The sequence below is a fragment of the Myodes glareolus genome, chromosome 6 (assembly GCF_982192425.1).
Source record: "Myodes glareolus chromosome 6, mMyoGla1.1, whole genome shotgun sequence".
Taxonomy (NCBI): Eukaryota; Metazoa; Chordata; class Mammalia; order Rodentia; family Cricetidae; genus Myodes; species Myodes glareolus.
Window position 1 is genome coordinate 25,579,190 of NC_142031.1, and position 13,460 is coordinate 25,592,649.

A 13,460-nucleotide genomic window follows, 5' to 3' on the forward strand; every position below is an offset into this window, starting at 1 on the left:
TAAGATGCTTTAGATTGGGTATGATGGCTAGTGGCTGGTGAAGACACAGTTATCCTCTTGGTGTCCAGACAACTGCTGATTTACATCATTCAGACTTGGGTTAAAGGCCCCAGAGAAACCAAACTGAAGACATGTTCTTGCTTCAAGAACCTAATATTTGTGTCTGGAGGTACTGATCAGAAAAATAAAAGAAATTAAACAAACAAACAAGCAACAAGTCCACACCCCAGCCCTGGCTGTGTAATAGTGGCATCTAATAGACACAGCAGCATTTGGGGAGGGTACCAAGCTTTTTAAAGCTTAAGGTGGGACTGAGAAGATGGCCTAGTTGGCAAGGAGCCTGCCTTTGCAATCATGAAGACTCAAGTTCAATCCAAAACACCCACTGAAAACCAGTCAGGCATGGTAATACACTCTTATGATTCCAGTGATGGAGAGGTAAAGGCAGAAAGATCCTTGGAGTTTATTGGCTAGTCAGCCCAGTGTAATCAGTGAGCATCAGGACAGCAAGAGAGATCCTGTCTCAAATTATAAGATAAGGGCTAGAGAAAAAGCTCAGTAATTAAGAATAGTCATTTTCTTCCAGAGGACTCAGATCACAGCACCAAAATGACAGCTCATAACCATCTATAAATCCAGTTCTAGGGATATATGATGCCCCCTTCTGGTCTTGGCAGGTACTGTATATATATGCTGCACATACATTCAGGTAGGTACACACTCATACATAAAAAATAAAAATAAAATTTAAAAAAAGAACTTTAAAAAAAGGGTAGATGACACCTAAGAAATGACACCAAAGGTGGCCTCTGATCTCCACATAAACACATAGGCTTCTAGAAGCCTCTGGAAATCATCACATCAGACACTTCCCAAATCAGAAGCAGTGTCTGATAACAAATCCACTAAGTACTTTCTACAAATAAAATCATTTACCTGGACTTATGGGAACAGCACCAATTATGAAAATTTTCTTGAATTTTATTTAGTAATTTAAAAGATTTTCTCCTCAATATCATCAACAGAAACAAATTTTAAGATATATTTCATTTGGGGGCTCTGGTGCTCACTTTTTTTTTTTTTTACTCTGTTAAAAGGTAGCTTCTAAGGGAAACATTTAAAATAAAAAACTCTTTCTAAATCCACCCTAAAGTTTTAAAACCTGAGCTGAATGGATTCTAAGCCAAAGTCATAGTTATCAAAGCTGACTTCGGAAAAAATGTCTTTGTCACTGTTCTGTTGCTGTGGAGAGACACCATGACCAAGGCAACTCTTATTAAAAACAACAACAAAAAAACACATTTAATTGGGGGCTTGCTTACAGTTTCAGAGGTTTAGTCCATTATCATCATGGTATGGTGAGACTCATGGTATTGGAGCAGTAACTAAGAGTTGCTTCCTGTCCCATGGGGTGGCATGGTGGAAGGGGAAGGGGAAAGGAGAGGGAGAAGGAGGGAGGGAGGGAGGGAAGGAAGGAGGGAGAGAGAGAAAGAGAGAGAGAGAGAGAGAGAGAGACACTAGGCCTGGCATGGGCTTTAGAAACTCCAACCCACCCCCTCCCCCCCCCACACACTGACACACTTCCTCCAACAAGGCTGTACCTTCTAATCCTTGTAGTCCTTTCAAACAGCTCCACGCCCTGGTGACTAATCATTCAAATATATGAACTTATGGTGGCCATTCCTATTCTAGCTCCCACCAATAGGAATCTGGAACCAATCACTGAAAAGGTCCAGAGCCACACCTGCCATTTACTTCCCTCTTTCATGAGATTGTGACTTCTACGTTATTTCAACCTTCAACATAAAATCATAGAATTGTTAAAACATTGTTTTATGAAGTTCACTTAAAGTTAATGCCAAAACCTAAGAAAAGAAAGGGTGTTAAGGGTGCTGGCAGCTCACGACCTCCTGTAACTCCAGGGTCAAGGTGTCTGACTCCCTCTTCTGGTCTCTATGGGTACTGCATAAATGGCACGCATGCGGGCACACACACACACACACACACACACACACACACACACACAAATAAAAACACAAACAAATCTTTAAAAAAATGAAGCTATATGCACAGACGTTTTGCAGTGGATCAAACCTAGCAGTATTTACAGAAAATTAATGTCATACTGATGGCAATGCGTTCTTCAAGATTTGAAAGATTGCTTTAACATAATTGAGTCTAGTGTCCTAAAAACACTTGAGCTTCACCACAAATTATCTCCTCTTGCTTTGGAAACCAACGGAAAAAATACTGAATCTCAATGAGTTATAAAGTGTATTTGATATGTACACATAAGCATATAAGATACAAAAAGCTAACCCCCACACTTAACTGTTAAATGCATAAATACTTTTAGTAAATCCATGGAAATTATACCCAAGAATATCTACTGCTTTTAAAAAAAAAGGCATTGCTTTTTAGGGTTGGAGAGATGACTCAGTGGACAAAGGTCCTTGCTACCAAGCCTGGAAAACTGAGTTTGATCTGCAGAAGCCATGCAGTGGAGAGAGCCGACTCCCCAAGTTGTCCTCTTACTTCAACATGTGCATCTGCCAGGTGAGCATAAATAGATCAATTAAATACATGTAACTAAAATTTTTAAATGTTTTTAAAATTCTAGTTGGCACCGTGTGTTAAAAAGGAGATAGACACAACACCTAAGAATGCTGGAAGGCTCTGTTCAAGAACACACTATCCTCTCTTGAAACACTAAAGGATTCAACTGAAAGCATCTTAGAGTTGGCAAAGCACATTAAAACAAATACAGGGGGACCGAGACCGCTCATGTGTCGGAGTCGGCAGCAGAGAGATAGATGCCTTGCTGCTAACTCAGGGATAGGAAGATGGGGCCTGCCTTTCTCATGGCTGACCTCGGGCCCCATCAGAATTCATGTTGGGAAACAGAAAATGTTTGCAGTTAGGGCAAGAATGCACAGTTATGGAGTCAAACTGAAATTCCAGCTTGATGCGTGTGCTTGAAAGCACTTAGCAAATGGTTTAAATAATGATCTTCCAAGGTTATGGTACAAAGGGTAAACCAAAACAACATCTAGGCTGTTCTTTAAAGGGTGGAGTACGAAGTCAGGTGTGGTGGTGGGCAGAGGTAATCCCAGACCCTTGGGAAGTGGAGGTTGGAGGGTCAGGAGTTCAAGGTTATCCTTGGTTACATATTGAGTTTGAAGCTAGCCTGGGCTACATGAGACCTTGTCTCAAAAACAAACAAACCAAAAAATGGAAGATGAGTCACACTCGTACACCCTATCCTCTACCATAGAGTAAGTTCTATATCAAATACCTCAACCAAATGTATGATTTCACCACAGACCTGGAAGGGAAAAGTAAGAAAATACTTGTGCTATCGTAGAATTCAGGAAGATTTTTTCCCCTAAATATTTAACCCAAACATCACAGGGAAAGCCAAGACTGCAGATTCACAAAGATGCCCTAATCAGCACAGTAAGGGAGAAATGATGGAGGAGAGCGCTCTGATACGTGGCCGGTAAAGGCTGTGGAGAGACATGCTTTCTCTGAGAGACCCTAGAAAGGGTGACGGATCAACTCAAAGGCACTTTGAAAATGTTAAGATGTGGATACTGAGGCAGCAAATGGCCAGTGTGTGAATTATGAACTTACCCCACTAAAGGGCAAAGCTGAGAATTCGGCTGAGATCGTTTTCTTTCAACAAACCTGTCAGATGTGAGATCTAAGGTGTGGTGTTATAGAAGACCGAAGACATCTGGGAACCAGGTGGAAGCAAGGCCAATTTCTGGGAACTTATCTTAAATAACCAAAGACGAATCCAGCATCTCTGTATAAATATGTCTGCTGTAAGGTGAGCTTCTTGGCTTTGATTATTATTTGCTTGTGCACATGTGTGTATTTCTGTGTGGCTATGTGCATAGAGGTCAGGAAAGGATGTTGGAGTCCCTTGAACTGGGTCTGTAGGAGCTTATAAATGGCTGTGAGCTGTTTGATGTGTGTGCTGGGAACGGCACTCTGGTCCTCTGGAAGAGCAACAAATGATCTTAACCACCGAGTCATCTCTGTAGCTCTGACTTTGAGGACTGTATTGTAAGTTTAATAAATTTAGTATATGATTGTTATAGAAGAAGGTGAACCAGTGCTTGAGGATGTACGCATGAGGCCCTGGGTCCAACCCTCACTGCCACAAAAAATTTAAAAGACTGTTTGAAACCAAAGCACTCTGTGGCACGTTCAGCTCAGGAACTCACCTTTCAAGTTTGAGTGTATTATGAAAACTCTCATCAAATAGTTGCCTAGTGAATCACCGTGGTGATGACAGAGAGAAGCACTCACTCAAATAACTCCAGCATCACGACAATTCAACAAGCAACATCGTTTGCCTGTCTTTGCCTGCATCTTTGCAAGCATTTCTGTAGCACAGGTGGGAAAGTGGGCCAAGTGCATTACCAAGTTATGCCCACTGGTAACTGAGTGAATGCTATGACCGCAGTGACTTCCAGAAAGTGTTGTATCAGTTGATATTCCCAACTCAAAACATGTGGATTCTTTGTTAGCAGAGAGTGATTGGAGGCAAGCCATGAGGCCAAAGTCCTTGAAAGCTGGCTATGTAATAATATAAATGCATGCATGTGTACAGACATACATACATGTGCGTGTATTTTGTGTGTGTGTGAAAAAGAGAGAGGGAGTCTCAGCCATTAGACATTAGTATGTATTACCCAGGAGTCATATAAGAGTGTTTATTATAAATGATTGAGCTACTCAAACTAATAAAAACATCACGAACCCATTGGGATCATATCCATTTTAGGACTGACCCATACTCCCCCACTGGCTCTAATGCAGCATTGATTGTAGTTATGATGTGGTGGTTACCCAAACACTGCTCATTTTTCCTTTAATATTCCAAATATCCCAGAAGAGTAACATAGGTTTTTGCTATCATGAAGACATGTCAGAATTTGTTTTTATGCATCTGTGAGTGCATGAGTGAGTGTGTGTGTATGTGCACACGTGTGCACACACATGTCAATGAGCATGTAGATGCCAGAGGGCAGCCTTAGGTGTTATTCCCAGGATACCACATATCTCCATCAGACAGGGGCTCTCACTGGCCTGGCATTTACCAAGTTAGCAAGGGTGGCTGGACACGGAGCCCACAGGAACCACCCAGTTCAGCCTCACCAGGACTAGAGTTACGAGTTCATTCTGCTCATGCTACTTAAGATCTGGGGATTTAACCCAATTGGGCTCTCATAAGACAAGAACTTTTCTTACTGACTGAGCCTTCCCCCTAGTTTCAAATCTACTTTTCATATTTAAAAAAAATATTTATTACTGCATGTGTGCATGCATGCAAACCCAAACCAAAACTTTCAAAGTCAGTTCTCTCCTTCCATCTTTGTGTGGGTTTGGGGAATTGAACTCAGTTCATCAAGCTTTTACAGCAATCACTTTTACCTGCTGATCCAACTCACTGGCCCCATCATCCATTTTTTGAAAACAACAAGAAACATCCCAAAGAAGAGCAGCATTAGTGACATGGGAATTTGCCTGCAACCACCCCACCCTTGATTATCAAAGAGCTGTCTGGGATGGATGCTGACAGCCCTGGCTGGTGTTTGGCTACTGAGGCATATTTAGAGTGTCCTAGGTAGACACTCCATGAGGTCGTGCTGACAGGTTCCCAAGGCAGAGACGAAGAACACGGATCCTGAAACCCGTCGAGAAGAGGAATGAGCTGGCTGACATGGTCCACGGCAGACTCTGAGGCTGAGGCGCTGCCATTTGTTTCCCAGGCAGGGAAGGTGAATGCTGGAAGATTGAACCAACAGCCAAGCACCAGCAAGCTGAAGGAGCTCCGTGTCTGAGTCCTTCCTGGGGAAGCCTCCTCCGTCTTTGTGAAACTGAAAAGCCAAAGGCTCAAGTGAGGAAAGCAGAAGTTCTTTCAGGCGGCACACCAGGAGGATGGCGCATTCCTGGGCTATGCGGAAAGATCCTGCCTCAGTCTACCGCTCCAAAAATAATAGATACAGCAGCACACAGAATTCAGTAGACAAAGAGACGACTCCATGCTGGTATTTTGTTTTGTTTTGTTTTTTAAAAAAAGCTTCCCCGGGTTTAAGACAAACCAGTATTAGATGGAGCACAATTAGGTACCCATAAGCTTCTGGCTTATGGTAACAGTCTTTATTTCTTAAGTCGTATTTAATACAACACATTCATGATGCTTCAAACGAATTAGCCTAGCTAGGGTGGTGGCACATGCCTTTGAACAGGCAGATCTCTGAGTTCAAGGCCAGCCATGTCTACATAGTGAGTTCCACCCTGGAACTAGGCCTAGGGGTGCCTAGACCTGAGCATGTGGGCCAAAAGAGCACACCCCTTTGCGTTTGAGCTGATGCTCAGTGGTGGTTCTGCCAGCTAGATTTCTGGCTTTCCTGACTTTGGGGAAGATTTTTGTATTTGCCACTTGCCCTAGGAGACATTACGAAACTAACCAAGGGGCTGAAGAGATGGCTTAGCAGTTAAAAGAGCCCACTGCTCTTACAGGGCACATGAGTTTAGTTCCTAGTAACTACAATGGTGGCTCACACCGCCCTGTGACTCCAGCTCAGGGGATTTGATACAGTGTTCCGGCCTCTATGGGCATTTTACTCATGTGCACAAATCTACACACACACACACACACACACACACACACACACACACAATTTTTAAAAATCTTAACAAAAATATAATGCAAACCAGTCAGCAGAAAAGTCCCCAAGCCTTCTCTATCTAGAAATGCATATATTTAAGTTTATATCTTAAAATTATATGATCAGAAATATTTGAAAAAGCCATATATCAAGTCACTTTTGCAATTAACAACCAAGTGTGGCATGGGGCTAGAAAGGTGGCTCAGGGATTAAGAGCACTGACCGCTCCTGCAGAGGAAATCGGTTCAGTTCCCAGCTCCTATCTGGCGGCACAGAATCCTCTGTAACTCCAGTCCCAAGGCATCTGACACCCTTGTGGCCTCCTCGGGCACGGTGTGCATGTGGTGCTCAGGCGTCCACACAGGCACGACACTCATACGCTAAAAATAAGTAAAAATTTAAAAAGAGAAAGCATGAAGTGGGTAGTGTGGCAAGCTGATGTTCGGTAACACAGGCCATAGGCAGAGCAGACCTGGGAATTCTCAGCAAGGTTCCAACTCTGTCCTGGCCAGCAGCATAGGCTGAAGCAGCTTTAATGACAGTGCGTGAGTCGCCAACCACACTTACGATCGTGAGGATGGCTTTGACACACAGGGCAGTGGGTGAAGGCAGAAGGTCCCCACAGCACCTGTCTGAGGATCCGGCCCTGCGGAGCTTGCAAACCCCTCCACCTGTGCTCCCCAGGCCTCCAGATGGTTCTGACAGAAGCATATTGCTGTAGAAGATGCTAGAAAGGTTTTCAGTGTGGGATGACCTGATGCCTGCCTGCTTTAGAGGGCAGTGTGGCGACGGGGGCCTTGTTCCAAACACATATTGCAAAGGTCCTTGGAGAGCCATCCAATGGAAAAGTCATCTGTTTGTCATGTGTTGCCATAGTAACAAGAGTGCAAAGCATCATTTACTCCTATAAGAAAAGTCTCCCTTGCAAGACACATTACTTAAAAGATCACCTTGTCCCGAGGAAACCAAATGCTGGGAGAGAAAATAGGGTCAACAACCTTGCCAGCATCTATCTACCCCTCTCCAGGCCTCGCTTTCAGCGAGCACACCCTAACTGCCCGGTTCGGAAGGCATGAGTCTTCAGGACTCGTGAAGGGTGGACAGTGGAGGCCTGAAAGACATTTCCCTAATGAACCCTCAGCACGAATCCAGAACAAGGTCACCGCCCCGCTTGCCTCCATGACAGCCTTCTCTGTGGTCCACCTAGGGAAAGCACGGCAGAAACAGGCTTTGTCTCTGAGTTAGAAAGCCCCTCCCTGTCACAGAGTCAGTTTTGTTTCCAGTGCAGCCTGCGGTGGTAGAGGTGGAGCCTGGGGCTTTGGGCCGCCAGGTAAATGACTCTACCACTGAGCAGCATCTCCAGCCTAATTAGTTTTATGGTTTGTAAATCTGTTGACCATCTCACCCTGGAAGGCGGGCTGGTTTTATTATTCCCACTCTACAGAAGGGAAACAACTGTTGGCTGAGTACTAAAGAGCAGGCACAGACGCCTGACCAGGAAAATTCGTTGGTTTGTAACGTACAGAAGAATGCCGAGGCTTACTGAGTTTACTGAGTTTGTCTGCCAGGTGGCACCGACTAGAAATCACTTGGGCAGGTTTTCTGGCAGAGACAGGGTGAGGAGCTTGAGGCAAGCTCAGGTGGTGACCTGTGGGTCACAGAACCCATGTAACCTGTCACGGCATCTAGAATTCTCTGGCGCTCTGAGTACCAACAACAAGGGGACGGGTGGCATTAAGATTAATTAAGCTCTTACTGCATACCAGACATTAGTCTGCAGGCATCAAGTCTATCCAGTAGCCCTCTTAACATTCCCATTTCACAGAGAGGAAAAACAAGGCACGGAAAGGCTATACTTAACCTCTTGTTCCCTGGACACAAAGGAGGTGCCATGCCTAGGAGGAGAACCCTGCCTGGGGTGGACATTATCCCAGGAACCTCAATCGTGTTTCTAAAGTTGCCATTTGGGCCACACTGCCCACACTCTGTCCCCAGAACATGGATCAGTGTCGGGATATAAGCCTAAGCCTCTACCAGCATCAGGCCTCTCTCAGGACAAGCGAGGGTTTTCGAGACCGTGTTTATTGATGAAATACTGGCTGATTTGCCTGGAGCTGTCTAAGAAAAATCAGAGAAAGAGCAGCTTCAGAGGAAATACCACAAATTAAAGACACGTGGGAGGCAGCCGTTTGAATAAAGGCACAGACCTAAGGGTTGTGATTTTTTTTCTTTTAAAGAGTATTAAATAAAAAGAAATCCTCACTGGTGTAAATTAATTCCCTTTCACACGCATTTTTTTTAAACTACTCATTCTAGAACAGTACAAGCCAGCTTTTATAGATTGGTCAATCTTAGGTTTATAATTGTTTTTCTCTCTCTCAAAGAAGCAGTGAGGACGCCGAACAGAACACCCAGGCAAGGAGAAAATAAGGGTGTGAGTGCCGCTCCATGCTGAGTGCTAGCGGGCTGGGGAGCACAGTGTCAGCAGCTGCTGGCAGGCGCTTCTGCCTCACGTTCTCACTGAATAAAAGCAACCTTGCCATCCTAGAGCTCAACCACAAAGACACCGAACAGTGATGTCTACACCATCTCTCAAAGCCACATCAAAATCCCTGAGATGGGACTGGTCTGCTGACCACAGTGAGGTGACGTTCCACTTCTTGGTCCACCTAGGACAGCGGCTCTTTGCCCTGTCCTTTCTTCCTCTATAAAATGGGAACAAGGATGGCTCCTTCTTTCATCAGATGGGTGCACAAGCCAAATGAGTGAAGGAATTAGAACTGCTTGGCAACCCCAGGCAAACACTCACGGTGTTCTAGCTAGTAAATACTATTGGGCAGCCTGGGAGGGGGATGGGAAACACTTATCGGTTTCCCAACACCTCCACTTTCACAGCTTTAAATAGATGGATTTGAAGGGAAAACCGGTGTTAGCATACACCCGAAAGGTGGTTCTTGCAAAAAGTGAAGAAATCTGCCCTTATCTGTCGCTTCAGGTGAGGGAGCAACTAGAAACATCTGGCTGTGTTCCCTCCTGCCTCAGAGCAGGGCTTGACTTTCCAGGGCAGGATTGAGGGGGACCTGTGAGCTTGGCTGGGACAGGCTGCAACTCTGTGCATATTTTGAAGAGGGGAGTTCCACACTTCCCTTTGGGCTCTATTGACCCCGGAGCAAGTATCTTACTTTACAGGGCTTTAATTATTAATAATTAGAACCAGATTCTCACGAGCTCAAGCGATCTCAAACTCGCAATGTAGATAAGAATGGCATTGAACTTATGATCCCACTGCCTCTGCCTTCCAAGCACTAGGGTTACAAACCTAACCTGGGGATCCTTCCCAGGGCTTGGCGCCTGCTAGGCAACTACTCTACCCACTGACCTACAGCCTCAGCCTCTTCACAGGGTTTTTAAATGCTGAAGATACCAGAAAAGATTCGCAAGGCGGCAGCAATGACCGGGACACCTGGGTGCCTCCATCCACTCTGTCAAACATCACAGACCCTGCACCAGACGGATGAGAGTGCACACTGCGCTTGGGAGCACACATGTCAAGGACAGACCGGTTACCGAAGCACACACCTGCGAGCTTCGCCGCGGGAAAGCTCTCCCGCCTCCCAGACACGCGGGGACGAATGTCCCCTCCCCCACCCCCGTTTATGTCCAAGAACCAACTCTGAGGAAACCGGCCACGCTCAGGTGTCACTTCGGCCTCTTCTGACAGGGACACTATGGCTTCCAGGAAAGCTCATTTACAGAACAATTAATCTGCACAAAAAGCCCAAACCCACCCCAAAGCCTAGGAGAGCTTGAAGTCGAAGGCGGAGGGCGCCCCGCAACGTGGACTCCCATCCCGGGGAAAAAAAAGGGGCTCAAGCCAGGGCCACCCAGAGGGTCGCACTCAAACAACCCGCGCTCAGGCAGCTCCGGAGAAGCCCGACTCCGTGACAAGCAGGTAGGCAGGAGGGCGTGGGCACCGGCGAGCCGACGTCGCGTAGAGTAAAGTTCAAGCCGGATCTCATCGCCGGGCGGCCACCTCTCTAGGACTGTCCCTCGCTTCACAGTTCTCAGCGATTCCCGGTCGCTCGCACGCTCCCACCCACTTCAAACATCCCCCTCTCCCAAGCGGACTCCGGAGCACCACAGAGAGCAGTCTGGAGCGGGCCCGGGGACACCGGGTGTCATCTACGTACCCAGCGCTAGCAGAGCGAGCTGTCCGGCCGCGGGGACCATCTTCCGAGCGCAGGGCGCTGCAGCCACCGCGCTCCCTGCGGTTGGCTAGTGACCGCGCGCCGCCGCGGTGAGAGCGGGGGAAAAAGGCGCAGGCGGCAGGGCCGGCCCCCGGCGCGCGGGCGGAGGGACGACCGCGCCTCCCGGTGGCACTGGCCGGCACGCTGCCCGCGGCGGAAACGGGAAGGAGGTTCCCGCCACCTCTCCGCCCCTAGGCGACCCGGGCGCGGCGGACCACCCTCCCGCGATGGGGCGCCCCCGAGGGCGCAGGGGTGGGGACTGGGAGCCGGGGGCGGGGACCCGCGCCCCGATCGCGACAGCCAGTCACCACCCTGGGCCAAGGGCCAGGCAGGAAGCGCCCGGCTTCAGACACCTCCCCGCGGTGCTCGTGCCCAGGGTCGCCGCCCGAGTCCCCTGCGCAGTAGCTGCGTCTAGGCTGTAGGCGGCGGAGCGGAGTCGCCCAGCATCTAGTCACCTGCGCCAGGGGTTGCTCCAAGACTACTCCTGAACAGGGCCAGTCACCCTACAGGGCCTGACCCAAGAAAAGCGCTCTCTCCATAGTCAACCAAACACTCATTAAACGCGAATTCCCACCTGTGCCTCCATTCATGCTGGCTCTGGGACGTCTGCACCAACCAGGGGCAAAGCCACCCTTCGCCCCCAGATACATTGTAAAGATCAGGGACTCAGTCAACCACGAACTTAATCACGTTTCAACCCTACTGTCCCACAGCTTCAGGGGTGCGGGAGCCGGAACATGGCAGGCTAGCACGCAGTTAAGTGCAGGACAAAGTGGGAGTGGGTGGTGGGGGTCAGCTAGCTTTCAGGGTTTATATAACTTTGACCTGGCCCTCGATACTGGACTAGGAGAGGGGAACACAGGAAGGGAAGACTTTCTTGGTGGAGAAAGGATGGCTCATGTGTGTTTGGGGGGACCATCCATGGGGGACAATAGCCCCAAAGAGACTAGTCCCAATTGTCAGACTGACCCCCTCTGTTTCCTACGCCTTGCTGCCCCAGAGAGGCCCCACGCTCCTTGTGGCTGGAGCGTTGGTGGTAGGGCGTGTTTGTCTTGGGATTCGCTTGTTGTCTGTTTAGCTGGATGCTCAAAGGTCTCAGGGTTAAAAATTCCAGTTTATTGTAAGAACAGAGGGACCACTATTCCAAAAGGAGGCCCAAGCCATTGGACCCAACGGATGGCTACTGTGTTAACCATCTTTCAGTTAAGGAACGTAAAATGAAAGATTTGGGGTTCTATTCCAGTTCATCGCCAGTTGGCCCTATAAGTTTGGGCCTGTGAAGAGGAAGGGCGTCATAGTGGGGAGCACTATTCTGCAGCCCCCAAACAAGGAAGGGGGTCCCAATATCCCCTTCAAGGGTACACTCTGATTGATCTAACTTCCTCCTCCATCTCTCACTAGCGCCGCCCACTGGGGGGTCCAAGCGAGCAACAAACAAGTTTTTATGAGAAAGGGTGTTAAGTCCAAGCATCTCTTTTGTTTTAATTAATTAATTGATTGATTTTTTTTCTTTTGGAGACGGGGTCTCATTGAACTCACAGAGATCTACCTGCTTCTACCTCCAAAGTACTGAGATTATAAGGCCTGCACGGCCAAACCCAGCTCCAAGCGCCTCTTTTGAAAAAAAAAAAAAAAAAAGATTTGTTAATACTGTTTGTATAAGGGTTTTCACTGTGCACATGCGTGTCTGGCCGGCATCTGATCCCTGGAACTGGAATTACAGGTGATGATGCATACCATGTGTGTGGGGAACTGAACCCAGAATCTCTGCTAGAGGAGCAAGCGCTCTTAATCACTGAGCCAGTCATAAAAGGTTTTGGAGGCAGGTGGGCATTTACGATCTGAACCATAAGATACGGACTATTCTATTATAAAAAGGTACTTTGAAAGGGGTGTGAACTTGCTGGGCGGTGGTGGCGCACACCTTTAATCCCAGCACTCGGGAGGCAGAGGCAGGTGTATCTCTGTGAGTTTGAGGTCAGTTTGAGGTCAGCCTGGTCTACAGAGTGAGTTCCAGACAGGCTCCAAAACTACACAGAGAAGCCTTGTCTTGAAAAATCAAAAAAGAAAAGATATATATATATATATATATACATATATATGTATGTATATGACATGAACTCGCATAGAAAACCATCCCTTCACTACGTTGACAGACAATATTGTTCTGGTTCCGTCACGGCTTTATGCTGTCACTGCTGAGGATCTGCCTGTCAGTCAATCCCTCCACCCATTGCATAGATCCTTCCTGAGGTCTTCAGCATAGGGGCTCGCTTCCTTCGGCTTGACCTGAACCTGCCCTGGAGCTTGCCTGGTGTTTTTGGCCACAAGAGGCAAGGAAAGAATCGGGGCTGGGGACTGACTGCTGGCTGTCTCCTTCCTGAAACATGTGCAGAGCAGCGAAGGCTGTGGTTGGCTGTGGCTGTCTGGGAATTGACCTATCCTGGTCCTCTGCCTGCTGCCTACACACTGTTGGGGCTGGCAGAATCAAGCAAGTGGGCTGGTCCCCTGAAGGGCTGGAAAGTAT

The 13,460-nt window shown here is 47.5% G+C and overlaps 1 protein-coding gene across 1 annotated transcript in view; it reads right to left on the reverse strand.

The window, feature by feature from the left end:
- Tgfa (transforming growth factor alpha) overlaps positions 1 to 11,523 on the reverse strand; it is an 84,736-nt gene extending 73,213 nt beyond the window's left edge. Inside the window, 4 exon segments of the mRNA XM_048416497.3 lie at positions 10,877 to 10,967; positions 10,969 to 11,124; positions 11,218 to 11,417; positions 11,508 to 11,523. Coding sequence (XP_048272454.2) covers positions 10,877 to 10,967; positions 10,969 to 11,124; positions 11,218 to 11,417; positions 11,508 to 11,523 — 463 coding nt within the window.
- Between the last annotated feature and the right edge of the window lie 1,937 nt (positions 11,524 to 13,460).